Source organism: Ambystoma mexicanum, chromosome 3q (assembly GCF_040938575.1).
Source record: "Ambystoma mexicanum isolate Mex_15411 chromosome 3q, UKY_AmexF1_1, whole genome shotgun sequence".
Classification (NCBI taxonomy): Eukaryota; Metazoa; Chordata; class Amphibia; order Caudata; family Ambystomatidae; genus Ambystoma; species Ambystoma mexicanum.
The window spans coordinates 1,005,156,313-1,005,173,723 of record NC_090926.1 but is presented as its reverse complement, the minus strand read 5'-3'; the positions used below and the strand labels follow the sequence as shown (position 1 = coordinate 1,005,173,723).

The 17,411-nt window shown below is 43.8% G+C and overlaps 1 protein-coding gene across 2 annotated transcripts in view; it reads right to left on the bottom strand.

Moving 5' to 3' along the window:
- Positions 1–10,415, bottom strand: part of LOC138583174 (alpha-N-acetylgalactosaminide alpha-2,6-sialyltransferase 2-like) — a 722,246-nt gene extending 711,831 nt beyond the window's left edge. The window contains exon 1 of one of the 2 annotated variants that reach the window (XM_069655168.1): positions 10,086–10,415. In XM_069655168.1, the coding sequence (XP_069511269.1) occupies positions 10,086–10,213 (128 nt within the window). In that variant the 5' untranslated portion in view covers positions 10,214–10,415. The remainder of the gene's footprint in view (positions 1–10,085) is intronic. The other variant, XM_069655170.1, reaches the window with a different exon arrangement.
- Positions 10,416–17,411: the final 6,996 nt, after the last annotated feature.

Below are 17,411 nucleotides of genomic sequence, written 5' to 3'. Positions count from 1 at the left end.
ACTAGTAACTTCCATAATATAAATATTTTCCATTCAGCTAATCATGGGGAATTAAATAAAACGACAGCTGGGTCCACACCAAGCTGCACTGTCGTTTGGCATATTCCCACCATTTTTACAAAAAGCATCATAGTTAGGAAGATGTCATTTATTACCAACTTTCCTAATGTTACCCTCCACCGGTTCGCCAACTCTTAAATTTGGAACATGTTCCGAGCAGCAAGGAACCCCTTTTAGCTGGTCATTACAATTCCCTAAATTGCAGATGGAGGAATTTTACATCGCCAAAATCGCCTTGAAATGATCTAAATAATAACATACATGTATACATACATGTATACAGCATCATTTGTAGTTTCAGAGCAAAATCAACAATTTTGACAGTCCATTTAAACTAAGGGGAATCTTCATATGTGCAAATACGAGCTTCCCTTCCTCTGTGCCATTTGCCACCCTTGGCGAGGCCGTGAACAGGTTTTGTTTTTCATTTATCATCCTCTTTGTTGTTTGAAGTTGGAAGCTGCTGGTCGAAAAACCTGGGGCCTTGGCAACACAGAGATGCTCCTCCCCACATTCCTGCCATGCACTCGCTAGAACATTTGGCCTTCTCAGACCTGCCCCCAGAGACAGCAGGTCTAGGGAATCTTGGTTTTAGCTACACTTTGGGACACATTTTATTGCAGTTGTCAACAGTTGAGATGCAAGCAAGGCTTTCAGTGGGGAAGTTCTTTGTAAATTTTGCCCAGCGGCCCACCATTTGTCCTTGTTTGAAAGGAACTCACATATTGCATTCTACTATCAGCCTTAATTCTTTGACATACATTGTGTTTTCAGGGTTCACTTTGCTTTTGCACTGAAAGTACAGGGCTGTAATGATCTGCTGTTCATTTTTCTGCTCAAAAGTGAGTCTGAATTGTCACAGTGCACCACCTTTTGATCTGTGGCAGTTGCAGTGAAAATGCTGAATGTATTTGTCAGCCAGTAATGTGATGTCCTTTTCCAATCTGCACTTGGATTACATTTTTGTTTTAGCTTTCTCTGGATTTCTATTGCAGAAAGACACCCACATAGTCTGTCTCTGGCCTACAGGAACTTTTCATGGCAAAAAAGTGGGCGTTTCTTTTCAAATGTTTTCTAGTATTTTGCAGTTGAAGCATAATATACATTACTTTTTGTCAACACACACACCATGTCTTTTCTTTGACATCTTTATGTTGACAGGGGAACATTTTTCTCATATCTTGATTTAACTTGCAAACACACATGCAAAGCCATTTTGGTGGCAGTGTTTAAAAATCCTGTCTTTCATGTGAAAGGGACCTTTGAATTTCTTCTGTCTTTGTGAATTAAAACGCTGTTTTTCCTTTGATAATGACACGTAGGCCTTGTTCACATGGCCCTTCAGTTCCGTTGGTTTGGGGCCTTTGATTACTCCCCACAACCTCATGGTGGCAATTTTGCATTCTTGTTAAAAGTGGTAATTGCATGCAAGAGACCTTCAATGTTAGCAAGTATGTGCTGTTGGCTCTCTTGCATGCAGTTTTCCTCTTTTACAAAACGGAACAGAAAATGAAAGAGCAAAAACAGTAGAAATAACCTTTTCTCTTTCATTTGAGTTTCCTTTTTATAAAAAAAAAAGTAAATGCTGCCTGCGAATGACACTTTGCATATGCCATTTGAGGGGGTCATTTTGAAAGAAATGCAAATTGAATGCAGGGTTTGCATTTATGTGCAGTTGGGCCCCCCGAAGGCAATTATAATCACACACAAAGTGGAGTGTGTGAAGAGTAAATAGCTTTACTCTACACTTTGTGATAAATAAAACACTGCCTATGAACTATGCTTTGCAGGTGGCTTTTATTAATGTATTCCTATAGAATCCGCCTGGCTTTAAGCAAGTGCAAAACGGAGGTGGATACCATAGGAAACCATTTGTTTAATACCTGCATGAAAATCTCATGCAGGCATAAAATGGAATGCGCTGACAATACAGGGCTCAGCATGGCAGAGATCTTATCTGTGCTCTGTGCCCCTTTTTTAGTTTTGTCTATTAGGTGGCGCTAAATGTCCTGCCTTTAAGCCAAAACTATTGTCATTAAAATAAGAGCTTTAACATAAGACCTGCAAATAGGGGCTTTGAATGCGGTCTCTAATGCTTTTCAATGCAGATGACATATGAGGTTGGATTTGTGTTGTTTGGTTATTTGTCCTGCCCATTTAACGCCCATCTCTAAGTCAAATCTATACAATTTTCTTCTCATTTCCATCCGTCTCCACCTTAAACCACACCCCTCTTTACCTGCATTTGCACTGTGTGCTGAATGTGTCAGCCATTTCTACTTCCAAAATAGCAGCAACCATGTACTGATGTTAATTAAAAGTTATCTGACTTGAATGATGCTTTAATACATTGTTAGTACAGCTTTTAAGTTATGTTACATATTTTAATGTAATTTGTACCAACAATAAACATGTTACTGTTATAGTTACATATTGTTCTACATTGTCTCTCAAAATGTCCATTTACTTGTTTGTGGGTGGGTGTCTAGTGTTTTCTACTGTAAGTAGTGCGTTATTGGATATGCAGTTAATGATGTCATTATGATGTGATGGGATCTCCAGTCTGTGTTTGTTGCACCCAGGCACCATTTTATTTCAGCATTAGAAGAGAGAGTTCAGGCTGTTTATTTTGTAGTTATTTATAAAATGTGCACTGCTCATGCGGCACATTAGCATTTCCCGTGCATACCAGGCGCTGATGGTAATGCGCTCCTGCTGCTCCCAGCAGCAGCCCCAAAGAAACAGAAAGAGTGAGTGCATTTCCCTGCATGCCAGTAGTCATGGATAGAGCGCTCCTGCAGCTCCTCGCCTGCCATTTCTCCACACATATGTTCACAGTCGTCGGCTTTATGATTGTAAAATCCAGGGCTACAAATGTAACAATGCACATTTAATACCAGAAGTGGATCAGCATCTCCAGGTGGAATGGGTCATGCTTGCCATTTAACGGCCTCAGAAGGATTAAGGTCTAAGACAACCATGTTGGATTCAAAACTGTTGTGATTGAACGCTGCATGCACACAGATCTCCAAGACCAGAGTTTGTCTCACTTTGGACTGTATTTCCAGTTTAAATACTGCCATTTTGGAAACTTATTTTCAGTCAGTTCAATGCCATTATAAAGGATTTAAGACATTGCTAAAAGCGATGACGCTAATGTTGCAAACAAAAACATTAACATTCATGAAGGCAACATTTTATTTATTGGACGCCTGATATTTCGATAAATTGCTGCTTGCAATTAGTAGTAGAAAATGAGTCTCGGAAAAGGACACGCGGAAGGGGTTTGCACCGATCGCTGTCTCCAGATTATTTAAAGTCAGGGTAGCTGTGTCGATTCTGCGGCCACCCAACCAATGCTGCTGGAGCCAGACCATAGTAAATCACGAAACCCAGAGATAATTATGTGTCAAGCAGCATCTTTATTCACTGGCAGCCTGTTTCTAATGAGTCTGAGTGCTTTCACCCACCCTCTCGGATTCCAGGGGAGGAGATGACACCATGCACCAGGGAGATTCATTTTCAGTCTTTGGGACGATTCGCGCTGGGTGCTTAAATCGAATTTCTTCTGTTGAAGTTAATGAAGACTACAATTCCCCAAATGCTTCAGTTTATTAAAGTGGAAAAATGATGACATGGTTATATGATAAGAACTATTATTCTTTTTTCCTGCCACAATAGTGACAAGCAAATCACGATTCAATTTTGCATTTACTTTCGGAGACACTATGTAAGTGCTGGACATAGAAACACATTTAACACATGTATTGACTATCCCAACGAAATGTAACTATTCTCGAATTAAACGCCTCACTTCCGGGAACAATTCCTTCCAGGGCAGAGGTAATTTCCGGATGATGGCCTTCCTGCTCAAAGTTCTGCTCCATTGCCCAGTAACTAAGTTACAAGGCCCATTTAGCATTCATTCAGTGGCCTCCTTCAACTGCCCCCCCTATATGTTGGAACACTTTCAACTTGTTCCCAAGGCCTAGTTGTATTTACTTCTCTATGGCACCTTAGAGTTCCTTGGGAACATGCTCAATGTCATTCGAGAGTTGCAAACTTAGTCATGTTTCTTTTTTCCTTCCTTCTACAATTGCAGTTATACTTGTGATATTTTAAGTCCTGTCCTCCAAGTTTCATAATGTAAAGGAAACAAGCATTGCCAATGTCAACAGGTTCAGCTTCTGTGTAGGCATTGGATGGGCACTGCCATAGTGGTATTAAGTGGTCAATGATTGTAGCAGGTGCCCAGTGGTCAGGGTCTGACTGGGACAAGAAATAGGCCTGGTCACCCAAAAAAAAAGTGTCCCACCCCTCAAGAAAGTGGCCACCCCTCGCCTCACGACCGCTGACCTCTGATGACGTCACCGGAAGTGATGCCGTTTGACCCCATCCCAAAGTGAAATCCCGTAAAAGTGATGAAACACGACCTTTCACCCCTTGACAAAACAGGAAGTGGCATCAAATAGCATTGTTTCTAAGTACACTAAATTGCTGTGAATCCAAGCAGACGTCCAAGGCCGAATGATAATATTATTGTATAGCACTTACGCTTAAGCTCTTTTTTATAGAACAAACATGCATACAATATCACCCAACCTATGTTGGTTCACATTTATCGACCTAAGAAGGATGAAAGGCTTTAAAAAAATAAAATTAAAAAAAAACAGTGGTGCGAGTACCTGGGCATCTAATAGCAATTGCTTTTACCAAATACATATGTTTCCGGATAGACTAGAGATTGTATGTTGCCTTAATGTCACAATAAAGCATTTTAAATGTAACTCGCTCTGTTCTCTTATGACAGTTTCTGTAACTGAAAGATTATTAGACCTGTTTTCAGGTTTGCTCGACAATTCAGAGCATTAGTTCTGACAGTCCATGTTGCAGGTAGCAACTCTAATGACTAAGAAATGGTTTGGCTTTTATTTAAGTGGAATGCAGCCAAACAGGTTTAGCACGTAAACTCCAATAGGCACGGCGTAATATAACACTTGCATTTTAGTACTGCATTACTCAGGTCACTTAAGCATAATCCTCATTTGTCCTCGCCTTGTCTTTCAATACTAAATACTAGGAGCACTGATACGATTGGAAGATCCAAAGCCTATCTCGTTATCTTTGCTTTGACCTCACTGGTTTTGTATGAGTAGGCCTTAAAATTAAACAAAACCACAAAACTCCTAACAGAGGGGCAAAATCAGGACAAACAACCTCTCCTGTCCATCACCCTCTTCCCACATTCATCAACATGGTATTTTCTTTTAAACCCCCTCATCCCTAGGTTTGGCGTTCAGCAATACTCTATTTTATAAAGACGCCTTAAAAAGAGCTAACTTGTACGAAATAATTATGGCGCATAAATGAATAATTTAAAATGTTAACTACAAAAGTAATACCAGCATTATTTGGTGGTGGGGTGTAGGAATTACTGGCAGCTCTGAGCTGGAGGTAAATCCAGTCACCCAACCACCACACTTGTAATCTGCTGGTTCAGTAACGTGCCGGTAAACGGTATTACCAACATGTTAATACCGCACCGGCAAACATGTAATGAGGCCCACAGAGTAAGAACTTTGACTCAGAGCAATGAAGATTACCGGTAAAGTATCTGGCTATCACCTACTCATCCGTCTTTCTTGTTGTAGTCCTTACTCTTTGGCCAGTTTTTTCCCCGAGGGGCCGTTTTGTTTTTAATTATGGGCTGTTTTTTAAAAAAAAATTATCATTATAAAAATGTGGTTTAGTATTTACATGACATACTACAATCATTTGGCATGACATAATCAGGGTTGGATAGGCCCATCAGCCCGGGGCGTCGGGTGAGGGGCCAGTTTCCAGCCTACGGCCAGTCACGCGCCGGCTCAGGGCTGCCTGCAGGCCCTGCCTACTCTGATCTGCTCTGCATGAGCAGGGCCTGCAGGCAGTGAGTCGGCACGAGAGACACCATGGCGCCAGTCGCCACTTTGCAAGTGAAGGAAGTGTTACTTTTTTTACAAAACACTGGGAGCGGGCCAGGCCGAGGTCAGCCCGCCCGCTCCCAGTTTTTGGCAAAAAAGTAACACATCCTGCAACTGCTCGCACCTGCGTGCCCCACCGCCTACAATAACTACCACTCTCACTGCACAGCCCGTCTCACTGTCAAGTCCCTCAGTGTAAACCCCCCTCCCTTTCCCTGTGCTCCACAGCATGAATCCCCTCGCACTTCTCCCCTAGAGAACTTACTAGATGAGGGTCTCTGCTTCCGAGCAGACCTCCGACGTGGACCATGGAGGTATGTGAGTGCAGGAGGTCTGAGGGTTTATCCCCATTAGAGCCCTCCTTCCGTGACAGGTAAGGAGCAGCGCAGTAGGTAGCGGCCTAAGCGCGTGTGTATGCGTGTGTTGTTGTGGGAGGGGCGGGACCATGGAGCCGTACATTGGAGAAGGACTGTTGCTAACATACATTCAAACAAAAAAACTAACAGCAGGGAACAAGAGGAAAAAGCATATTTTCGAGTCCTGTTTGTTTCTGCTGCTTTCACATCCAATTCCTGTTACCTTCTCATTCAATTGGAGGTTGTTTTCCTAATTGGAATCGCAAGGCCTGTTGCAGGTTTGGATTGAGGGGCACTGGCAGTGCTGTGTGTAGTCTTTGTCCTAGAATGGATGTATACAAGCATACATGACAATATGTCCCATTCCATGCAGAAGTTGTAATTCTATTGCAAGTGTTTCCATATGTGCAAACATTATCTATTCCATTCAGGAGATGCTAGTCCGCTCGGTTTTAACTTTGCATTTGTGGACTTGTAGTCAGGGCCCCCTCCCCCCCCCCTTACAAATCCCAGAATCAAGGTTAAAACAAGACCAGGCTATGAATGACCACATGTAATGGATAATGTTGGCATGCATGTTTTTACTTTGCAATTTGGAACTTGTAGTCGCCCTAAAATCAAGGACTGCAAATACCAGAATGCAAAGTAAAGACAATAGTGGACTGGTGTATTATACATCGTGAGTGGAATAGAGCCTGATGACACATGTGCTAAAGGTCGGGATAGATGTCCACTGACAGATGTTTGTGTTATCTGGGTCCCAGTACTGGATTAGTGGGAGTGCTGTAGCCTGTAGATCATGGCTGAGGTGTATTCACAGAGCGCTGTGCAGGTCCTAGTATTGGAATAGCATGACGTAATGCCAGCAGTATTGGGATGCATTTGCAGCGTGTCATTTGATGTGTCATTGTTCTGAGAATTGTGTGTAATTTTTAGTGCTGAAATAGCATAGGTTCAGTTCAGGAGTGCAGTGAATTTCAGAAGCTGTACGTGGGCCCTCCTGATAGTGCTCTAAGTCAGAATGTAGGGCATTGGCAGAAATGTGTGTTGGTACCAGCACTTATGCTATGCCCACATTTTCTGATTTACACTGATTTTATGAGCATTCACATTCACACCACAAAAATATATGCAATGCGCCAGGCCTACCTCCACTGCAATGCTTTCTGTTGGATATTGTTGAAAATGATTGCATTTAATAACTGTTCTTAAGCGATAGTTGGCATCACAAATAATGTGTGCTTATTTGCTTAATGCTGTTGTCAGAAGGGCAGCGCATATATAGGCTTACAGCCGCTTATTTTGATCCAGGCGGAGGGGTACTTTATGAATCGAGGGACTTTCGTGCCTTTTCAGCATGGAGCTGGGTGCAGTGGTAAAGTATGCATCTGTCTCCAAATCCTCTGTGCAGCAAATTTGCATGCATTTCAGCCTTCATGGATTTTATTGCTGGTGGTGATGCTCGAGTCACAACTGAATACCCACTTGTTTGTTTTTTGTACATGAAAAAAGAGGCATATTCCATAAGTATGTTTATCAATGCCACCTGCTATTCACATTTCTTGCAAGCACATTTACCGTTTGTTTTGTTATTGGATGCAGATACGATATGGAAACCGGGGCCATTTCCGTGTGTATAGTTACACCTGTTGTGTGCTGTATGTGTGGTGACACAGGCTTGTAATTGAGGGTTGGGTTGCCCTTTCTACAGGACATTGGTCAGATCCATTGTTAAGCAGGACAATGACATTGCTCCTGAAGTCTCAATCCACCACTCCATTTCTCTTATCAATGGAACAAATTCTGTATAGATTAGTCTTGGGCTAATTCTGCCTGTTGGTGCCTCAGAATATCAAGACCTTTGCTCATTTTACTATATCCGTTATGATAGCTCATTGGGTTGAGCACTCGCTGCTGTGACGAGTGTGAGATCTGCAGGTTGCAGGTTCGAACCATCTCAGCCTTCCATGGTCGATAAATGAGTACCAACACAGGTTGGGTGATATTGCATGTGTATTTGTTCTATAAAAAAAGAGTTAAGCGTAAGTGCTATACAATAACATATTATCATTTGGCCTTGGACATCTGCTTGCATTCACAGTAATTTGACAATATGGATCTATACACACAGATATTAATGCTACATATGGTGATCCATTCTTGTATAAAATGTATATCACATTAGTGAAATCATAACTTATTTTTCGTAGTGTACTTAGGAACAATGCTATTTGATGCCACTTCCTGTTTTATCAAGGGGTGAAGGGTCGTGTTCATGCCACTCCTGCGTCTCAGAGCTGTGTACCCTGTCACAGAACTGTATGCAGCTTTATGTTATTTTATGAGTTGTGTTGTAATGTAACAGACACACAAACCCTCCATAAGTAGGTTTTTCTGTAAAGTCATGAATTGACACAATTCACGGTCAGATGATGGTTTGAGTGCCACTTTTTTTAAGGCATGGGGTGGGCTACTTTTTTGAAGTGAGGGGTGGGCCACTTTTTTGAGGTGAGGGGTGGGCCACTTTTTTTTGGGTGTCCGGGCCTATTTCCTGTCCCAGTCCGACCCTGGAAACAAGTGGGCCTTAATTGGTTTCACAGGGCGGGCAGATTCGGTTGTTTTGGGGTACAGGCGGACGTATTTCTATGCTGTTTTTTTTTTACAATCCATGTGTGCCCCTACCATGCACCGAGTTGTGTTCGGAAGGGTGGCAGGTTAAGTAGTAATTGGTGTAGCCACGGGTCTTGCGCTGCATTGTGGCGTTCAGTTTATGTTGCTCATGGAACAGGTGGATCTGGGGTTCTTTCCTGCTTGCTGGCAAGATGAATGGCTGGGGAGCAGATGGGTGTTTTGGATGGATTGTTGCTTGGAAAAGTTGACTCCTGAGTTATGCCCCTACGGTTGGCACAATTGCCTGTTGAGGGCTGGAAGTTTGGGGTGTTAGGTGGGTGGCTGGGTTTTGACTTGCATTCAGGGGGCTTGCAGGTCAGGATGCTGGAGGGACAGGTGGGTGTTTAGCTACTCTAAAGGCTGGAAGATTGGGCTTCTAAGGGGGCAGGTGGGTTTGCAGTTGCGTTCCTATCGTTTGCAGGCTATGTTTCTGTTGTTGGCAGCATCCTTTCAGGCAGTGCTTTAAAGAGGTCTGCTGCCAGGCCCGGGTGCTATCGCCCCTCTGCAGGAGGCATTTGATAGAAGCTGTTGGAGCTTTCCATCAGTGGGTGCATTTACCCTCTACCAAGGGCAATACGGCCTTTTGTGTGAGTTAATGAATTTAAAAAAGCCCTGTCCTTGGTCCGAAATTAAGTGCAGAGAAATGGGGTTGAGACAATGTTGGTTTCCCTTTTGGTTCGAGGGATGTGCCTGCCATGTTTTACATGGGAGAATGTACAAATATTACGCCGACCAAATATAACACCCCAAAATATAGTGAGCTTCACAAACAAAAATATAGTGAGTTTCACAAACATAAAATGTGTACACTGCACTTAAATAACGCGTTCTTGTTTGTCAGCTCATATAATAGCCGGGAAAGGTGAAAGTTTTGTCTTCGAAACTGTCAGACATTGAGATTCGAACTTCTGACCTGTAGGTTGCACACTCTGCAGCAGGTGCTAAACCCGCCAAGTTACCTAACTTGCGAATGAACTAGGTCTACGCCGGCAACAGCAGTACGTGTTGTCGCTCTGCCTTCTTCAGAGCCGCTCACCTGGGGAAGAAACTCGTGAAGGCTCGCGCTCTGCTGTGCTGCGCCACCTGCATCAGTCCGTAGAAGACGCACAGGATCAGTAAGGTGCAGGCCAGTCTCCGCAGTCTGAAGCGGGCACAGATGCCCATTATGCCCGCCGAGAGGTCCTGCAGGGGCCGGAGAGAAGAGTTTGGGTCCTAGCTGCTGGCTTTTCCTTTGCCTGCTTAGCTGTGCATGCCCTGCTCTGGCACCTTGCTTCTTATCTAGCACTGCTCCCCGGGAGACTCCAGCTCCGTCTGCCACTTGTCCAGAGGCGCTGAGCTGCGCTTCTCGGCTGTGTTCTGACTGCCCGGGAGCTGCCGGGTCGTCCCTACCTTTGGCCCCAGGTGAAGGTGTGCTCACACGTCTGCAGTTACGTCCAGTTCATTGGACGCCGGGCTGCAGCTTCTTCACAAGCCCTCCCTCCAGCGCAAGAACGAGAAGAGACTCCTTTGGCAGGCTGTGCTATGCTGAAAAAGGGCTTTGTTTGCTTTTATCGTTCGGAGTACAAAGCCCGGGCCTAATTAAAGATGCTATAACATGTGTTAATATAAATGCAGCTGCGCCCCAAACATCGTGAAACCTTGGTTGCTAGAAAAAAAAAAGTACGTGTTATTGTAGACATGATTACCTTACAGGCCGGGGGACCAGGATTTTCCCGGGACAGTCGTCTCGGGGGTCCAGGGAGTTTTTTCATTTTTGAAACCCCGTCCTGAACCCCCAACCTCTCAGGTACAAGTCAGAACACTTACTGACTGTGGCACAGAGACTGGCGTGGAGATTATTTTACAGCAAGCCATGTAATATCAATTAGAGCTAACGCTTATTTTGAATTAACATGCCACGATTCACAGACAAAACTGTACAAATGAGATTATATACAGTTTATAGAAAGGAGAAGTGCTGGAAATCGGAGCAGGACGATTAGGCGCGGCCAGTTCGGCGCGGGCCGATTCGCCACGACCGATTCGGCGCAGGAGACAATTGGGCGCGCCCAATTTGGCGCGCCCAGTTCGGCGCTGCGACATTTGGGCGCGGGGGGGGGTGGGAATTGTCATTGTTTAGCGTCGTTCAGTATTTTTTATTGTGAATTGCCCCAAAAAAATAATACAGCATTTGATATGATATGATAGTTTATTTATATAGCGCCATGAAACACATTGTGTATAGGCGCTATATAAATAAACTATCATATCATATCAAATGCTTTATTATTCTTAGACTGTTCAATGATGGGAGTTAAATATGTAAATTTTGCTGCCCCAGGCACAAGGCCAGTTTGGTCTTGTGGTTAAGTTCCAAGCCTCACAATCTTGCAGGCCATGGTTCGTGGCTGGGCTAAAGCTTTTAATTTTATTCTATTTGCAAAATATCACATTATTTTTTTTTTCAAATAGAATAACATTAAAAGCTTTATCCCAGCCACGAACCATGGCCTGCAAGATTGTGAGGCTTGGAACTTAACCACAAGACCGAACTGGCCTTGCGCCTGAAGCAGCAAAAGTTGCATAATTAACTCGCATAATTGAACAGTCAAATAAAAGAAAATAGTAATAAAGCATTTGGGAAAATCACAATAAAAAATACTACACTTCACGCCAGTCACTTGACCCCAAATTATTTTCAAATGCAACAAGTTGTCAGGCACAGTTCCTGTCAACGTGCTGCATTTGAAAATAATGATGCTTTTAAATTTGGCGTGAGGGAGTTTAGATGTGGCTGCAATGTCAGCCACGTCCAAACGTCCCTCGCGCCAAATCGGCGGCGCCAGAAAGGCTCCCGCGCCGAAATGGGCGCGGCGAACTGGCCGCTGCGGCCAACTGGCCGCGCCGAACCGGCCCGCGGCGAAACGGCTGCGCCAAAAGGGGGTGTACCCCTGGAAATATGGTTGGGTGGTGGTTGTGGAGGCGTGTTGGGGAGGGGCGGTAATTGGTGGGCTGCGATGGGGTAGTCCCTCTTTTATGTTGTTGGCTGTCCCGGTTTTTTGTTTTGAAAATCTGGTCACCCTACTACCCTTACTAGGCTGCGCAGTTAGACTAATAAAGGAAGAACGTCCTCTCTTTGTAATGATTTATTGAGAGGCCACCCTCAACATAGAGAGTTCCTTCCCTCCCAAGCTAAGTATCACACAATAAACGGTTAATGTCAGATCTTTCATTCAGTCCTATCTCAGCCACATATCGTGCCCCTTCGATCCCTCCTCCCGAGCTACCAATGAGCCAAGAAACAGGCCACTGTACGGGAATATATATTTGAATTATAGGTAATAGAAATCACACTAAACTATACAAGCCACCTTCTATGTGGCTCACAATGAACTTCTGTTTACACAAATAAATCACATCAATTGGTTGGGAAAAACACAAATTACAATATTTTGTCTTTCTTTTTGATGGAATGTGCGATCGATTGCCAGCAGTCACCCTATAATGGGGAGAGGGAGCGGAAAGAGGGTTCTGATCCCCAGCTGAAGCCTGTTTGCCTGAAACAAGACAAGAGGGAATGTCGGAGAGGGAGGAGTGTGCCCCCGGTGGGCTGCCTGAAAACAACATGACAAAATGCAGACAATCGAATTGACAATTGAATTAGTTGCAATATTGCTGAATCAGGAATCTAGCATTAATATCATGCTAGACGCATAAATCAGCCCTAGCGGTAGCCCGAGCTGCCTAGAGATGGTGAAACCAGGACATCTGGTTCAAAAGCTACAAAAGAGCCAATATGAGGTTGAACAATCTGCACAAGAGCCCAGTATCTCAAACGAGCAAGGGGAGGAGTCAGCCTGCTCTCCAGTGAGAGCTCGGAATTCAGACCTGGCAGCACATCTGGCCAGAGAATTAATGGACCTAACAACTAAAATTGCACAGCAGAAAAGACAAAGTCTATCTTGTGTGAAGGATCAGCATGTATATAAATCCCTGAAACAGGCTGACAAAAGGGCTGACCCATGAGAGCCTGTAAATGGGATTGAAGATCTCCCCTTTGGAGAAAATGAGGGGCCTGTGGAGCGGAAATCTGTTCAACAACAAACAGATCAGTGGGACCTGGAATCGCAGCTGGAACATAGTAGGGAAGCTGAGTTGGAGATACCGGAAGGGCTCTGTCCCAGTAGGGAAGAAATCATGCAAAATGAAAGGGGAGTAGATTGAGGCTCTCCTTCCTATAGCAAGGCTCCTAAGGAGGACAGGAAAAGCTATCCTTCCACTCCCTCGTCGGCCTCCTCGCAGCAAGCCTCCGAGAGCTCCCGGTGGAATCAACAGGAAGGTGAGGGGCCCTTGTGAGCAGATGACCGGGCGTACTTCCAACAGATAGTGATGGCATCCCTATCAGCATCTCTAGCACCATTTACAAAATTGTATGAAGCACTGTGTAATACACTATAGGATCAAGCCACCCTCATCGCATCCATTTCAAACAAGATGGTGGGGTTGGACATTATGGCTAACAAGGTGGAGTCACGATTGGATAAAGAGGTGGAAAAATCCCTCAAGTGGCAAAATGCTTGTGTGATCCAGCAAGGAGAGAACCAGCGGATACATCCTTGCTGATGGATGCATTACTAGCTAACTGTAAGTGGATGAGAGCCCAATGCAAGCAACCAAAGCTAGTAGAAAGGATTCCCTTTCACCAGCCATTGACAGAAAAAGAGACAATCTCTACTAAGGAGGTGATTATAATCACGCCAAATAAATCAGAGCCCTTGAAAGCCATCAGAGAGCAAAACATCTTCTCTATGTTCAAATCAAGCAAGCCACCAGAAACCACTAAATACCCAATAAGTGGTAACAAGAAGAACATGCAACATAAGAAAAAAATTGAAAAATAGGACATCTATGACAAAGAGGAAATCAAATAGTTCGAGAACCTTTTTAAGAAAGCTGTTCTCTACACCCCCTACGGATAACAGGCCTACATCTAAACATGAAAAGGAAAGAACTGATGCTCCTTTTGGTAGAAGTGGTTGGTGATTTGTTGACAACATCTCCTACATAGAGTCTAGAGGAAGTAGTCGATCTTTCTGATACTTGCCTCAATGATTTAATTGAAGAAATTGAGAGGATGGAAGATGATGATAATTGGAAAGAATTGAATAGATCAGAATGCACTGAAATCGAGATCCAAATGGCCCTAGCCACTCAACCTCAAAAACCTTCGAAGGAAAAGCTTAAAGGATAGTTCCGGGACTTTTTTTTTATTGTCCCTACGGTTCGGCCATGTGTTTTTAAGCATAAATCGGTAGATCGTAGAAAACTTTCCTATGGACCTTACCCGACTTTTCGTCCATTAACGCACTCGAAATCAGCCGCCATTTTCTGATAATCCTATCATTTCCCCCCATCGACCTGGCTCACCTGCTTTTGCGGCACTAAATCAAATCCCCCGCCCCTGAAACAGACTTTATCAAAACATTCATATTCCCCGCCTCTATCCGTGACGTGACTGTGCTGCGTAGGCAAACGCGCCCAGGCGTCTTCTACGCGACTCCACACAGAACCCGGAAACCAACACAGATCAGCTCACAACACAGCGCGCCACAATTCGGAATATGAAACTGTACTTTTAAATCAAACCGCAAGATTGTAAATTTGGTAAAGTACATTTATTTGACATCAAATGTTTACAGAATATTCAGCGATTTGCATTTTTCTTTGCTCTCGATCCAAAATAGTTCGTCTTGAGGCAAGCGATGTTCCTTTGCTGTACACAGGGTCTTAGATCATCTCACAATACAGCGCCACAATTCGGAATATGAAACTGTGGTTTAAAAGCAAACGGCAAGATTGTACATTTGGCAAAGTACATTTATTGGACATCAAATGTTTAGAGAATATTCAGCGATTTGCATTTTTCTTTGCTCTCGATCCAAAATAGTTCGTCTTAGGGCGATGTTTGTGTGCATTACACAGGGTGTTGGTTTACGATAAAATAAGCTCTTCGGTCGCACTGATAATCGCATGGCTGTTCCAACAACGAGGCACTAGGCCACCACAACGGTCTGTATGTTGCATCTAGCCGTTAGTACCGCGTAAGGGCATACTTGTACTTGGCGATCGTCCCATAAAATGGTCAGGGTGGTAACGTTGTTCACGCGGAGAAGCAACTGGCGGTTGAAAAAGCCATCCGCCCGTGTCTGGTACTCGTGACACATACAATAATGAAGGATGTACCTGTTTTAAAAACATAAAAAATGAAATTAGTCTCACCATCAGATCTTTATTAAAATTATTCATTTTATATATTAGGTCGGGAAATTATTTCATAGCTAGGACAGTGCAACTGGGTATTATACGTCAAGGGGGGGCTGTAGGATACTGAGACAGTCCCCCAGTGCAGGGGTTGACAGGGAGGCAGTGCAGGTGGAGAGTGGAAGGGCCCAGGACCGAGGTCGCAGACAGTGGACCAGTTGTAGCAGGGGAGAGGGAGAGAGAAAGCAGAAGCAAAGAGGAAGGTTTTGAGGTGCTTCCGTAAAAGGAGATGGTTCTCCTCAAGATAGTGCGCGGTACAAAACAATATGCCACATAGAACGAACAAGTACAACTTAACCCGTCTTTAAAGCAACTGTATAGTAATTAAATTGCGGTATAAACTCATCTAAAGAGTTACTTACATTATATTTGCATTTTCCATTGTGTCTGTGCGTAGGGCAGCCCCGAAATACCACTCCTTCTATGATGCCGACGTTATTTCTTCTAATGAACGAACATTAAATGGCTTTCGTTTCTGAAATTATATTCATTATCGTTTCTTACGTTATTGCCCCACACCCCCAAAAAGAAGTCTTTCGGGATGGTCCCGGCCTGTAAAGGTCAAATAACAATAGAACCTTATACTGAGTCGTGGGCCATTACGGCACCCGAGCAAAAAATCAAAGCAGCTGACCTTCACTTTGAACGAGCACACATTCCTAGTTAGCTACATTCAGTGTAGGGCCATCTCACAGGACTTGAAATTTACACTCCATCTTTGCATTTTGTCTGCGTGCATTTGCAGCCCCAGCGAACCATAAATACGGAGACATTCTATATTTTTTGAAAAATGATTTATATTACTGTTTGGTTTAATTTAATGCGCAAATGAACAAGGGTGGAGAGACACATTGCATGTACACTGAGCAATCACTTTTATTTACACAATACATAGCTACACATATTCAATGGGCCTGCGACATGAGGAGACTCGAGAGAACAGACAATCAAATTACAATCATTTAAACCGTGATGTGTATTTCTCTATGAGCTCTGCTTTAGGTGGACATGGAACAGAGGCAATGTTGGGTGGCAATGCAGTTGTCCCCTGCACAGGTTCGTTCACAACTCCATGTATGTGCCTATCTAGGACATCAACAATAAGTCTCTCAATAAACTCATATTGCATATCCTCAAACACTGGTTTGATCACCCATTGTTTACTTCTTTTAGTGAAGGCCTTATTGTAGCGAAGCGTCCCTAAAGTTCCGGTCGTCCTACTTTGTTGACGGCCAACATTATGGTTATGTGCCAAGACCGCTAGAAGAGTCCGATTTATCATGCCCTCCATGCCAAAATGCAATCGTTTTGGCCTGTACTTTAGGCACATATTGTGGAACACCTCCAAATCTCCTGTGTGGCAGAATTCCGTGAGTCCCCTCAAATCTCTTGTTATAGTTTTATCAAATACAATCTTTTCAATGGCTTTGTGAGTGGGTGATGAAGGAATCAACCACTTCTTCTTCCGTGCCTCCTCTGTGGACAAATGGCCATGTTCACAATTGTGGAAATGTTGGTTTGTGGTCCAGCGGTGAACGTTGCTACAGTGTAGCATTACTGACCGCCATTTTTCCAGTAGAATTTCCAACGACCCTTCACATGTTTTTGAGCTCCACCAAAGATGGTTGCTGATTGACTTGGAAATTAACAAGGGGGGGTCCAGGGAGTCCCTCTGCCAGACATTAGTCCTGGTTACAAGAGACTTGCCCAGAGTCTTTAGCTCACTATCTTTCACAGAGAAGAAATATCCCAAACATATCAGTCTTTGTCCTGCCCTGGGGCAGTCCAGCACTGAAATGCTAGGCAATTCTCCTCTGAACAAGAGTACCAACAGAAACCCCAGACACATGTTTCGGTCTGGTTGGACCTCATCAGTAGGGTGGATCTGTGCCTCTCTAAGAATAGTGAGCAAGGGGTCCACGTCTGGATTCCCCTAGTAACTTAGGGTGAGACCCAAAGTTACTTAAATTTGCAAATTAACAAGGGGGGTCCTGGGAGTCCCTCTGCCAGACATTAGTCCTGGTTACAAGAGACTTACCCAGAGTCTTTAGCTCACTATCTT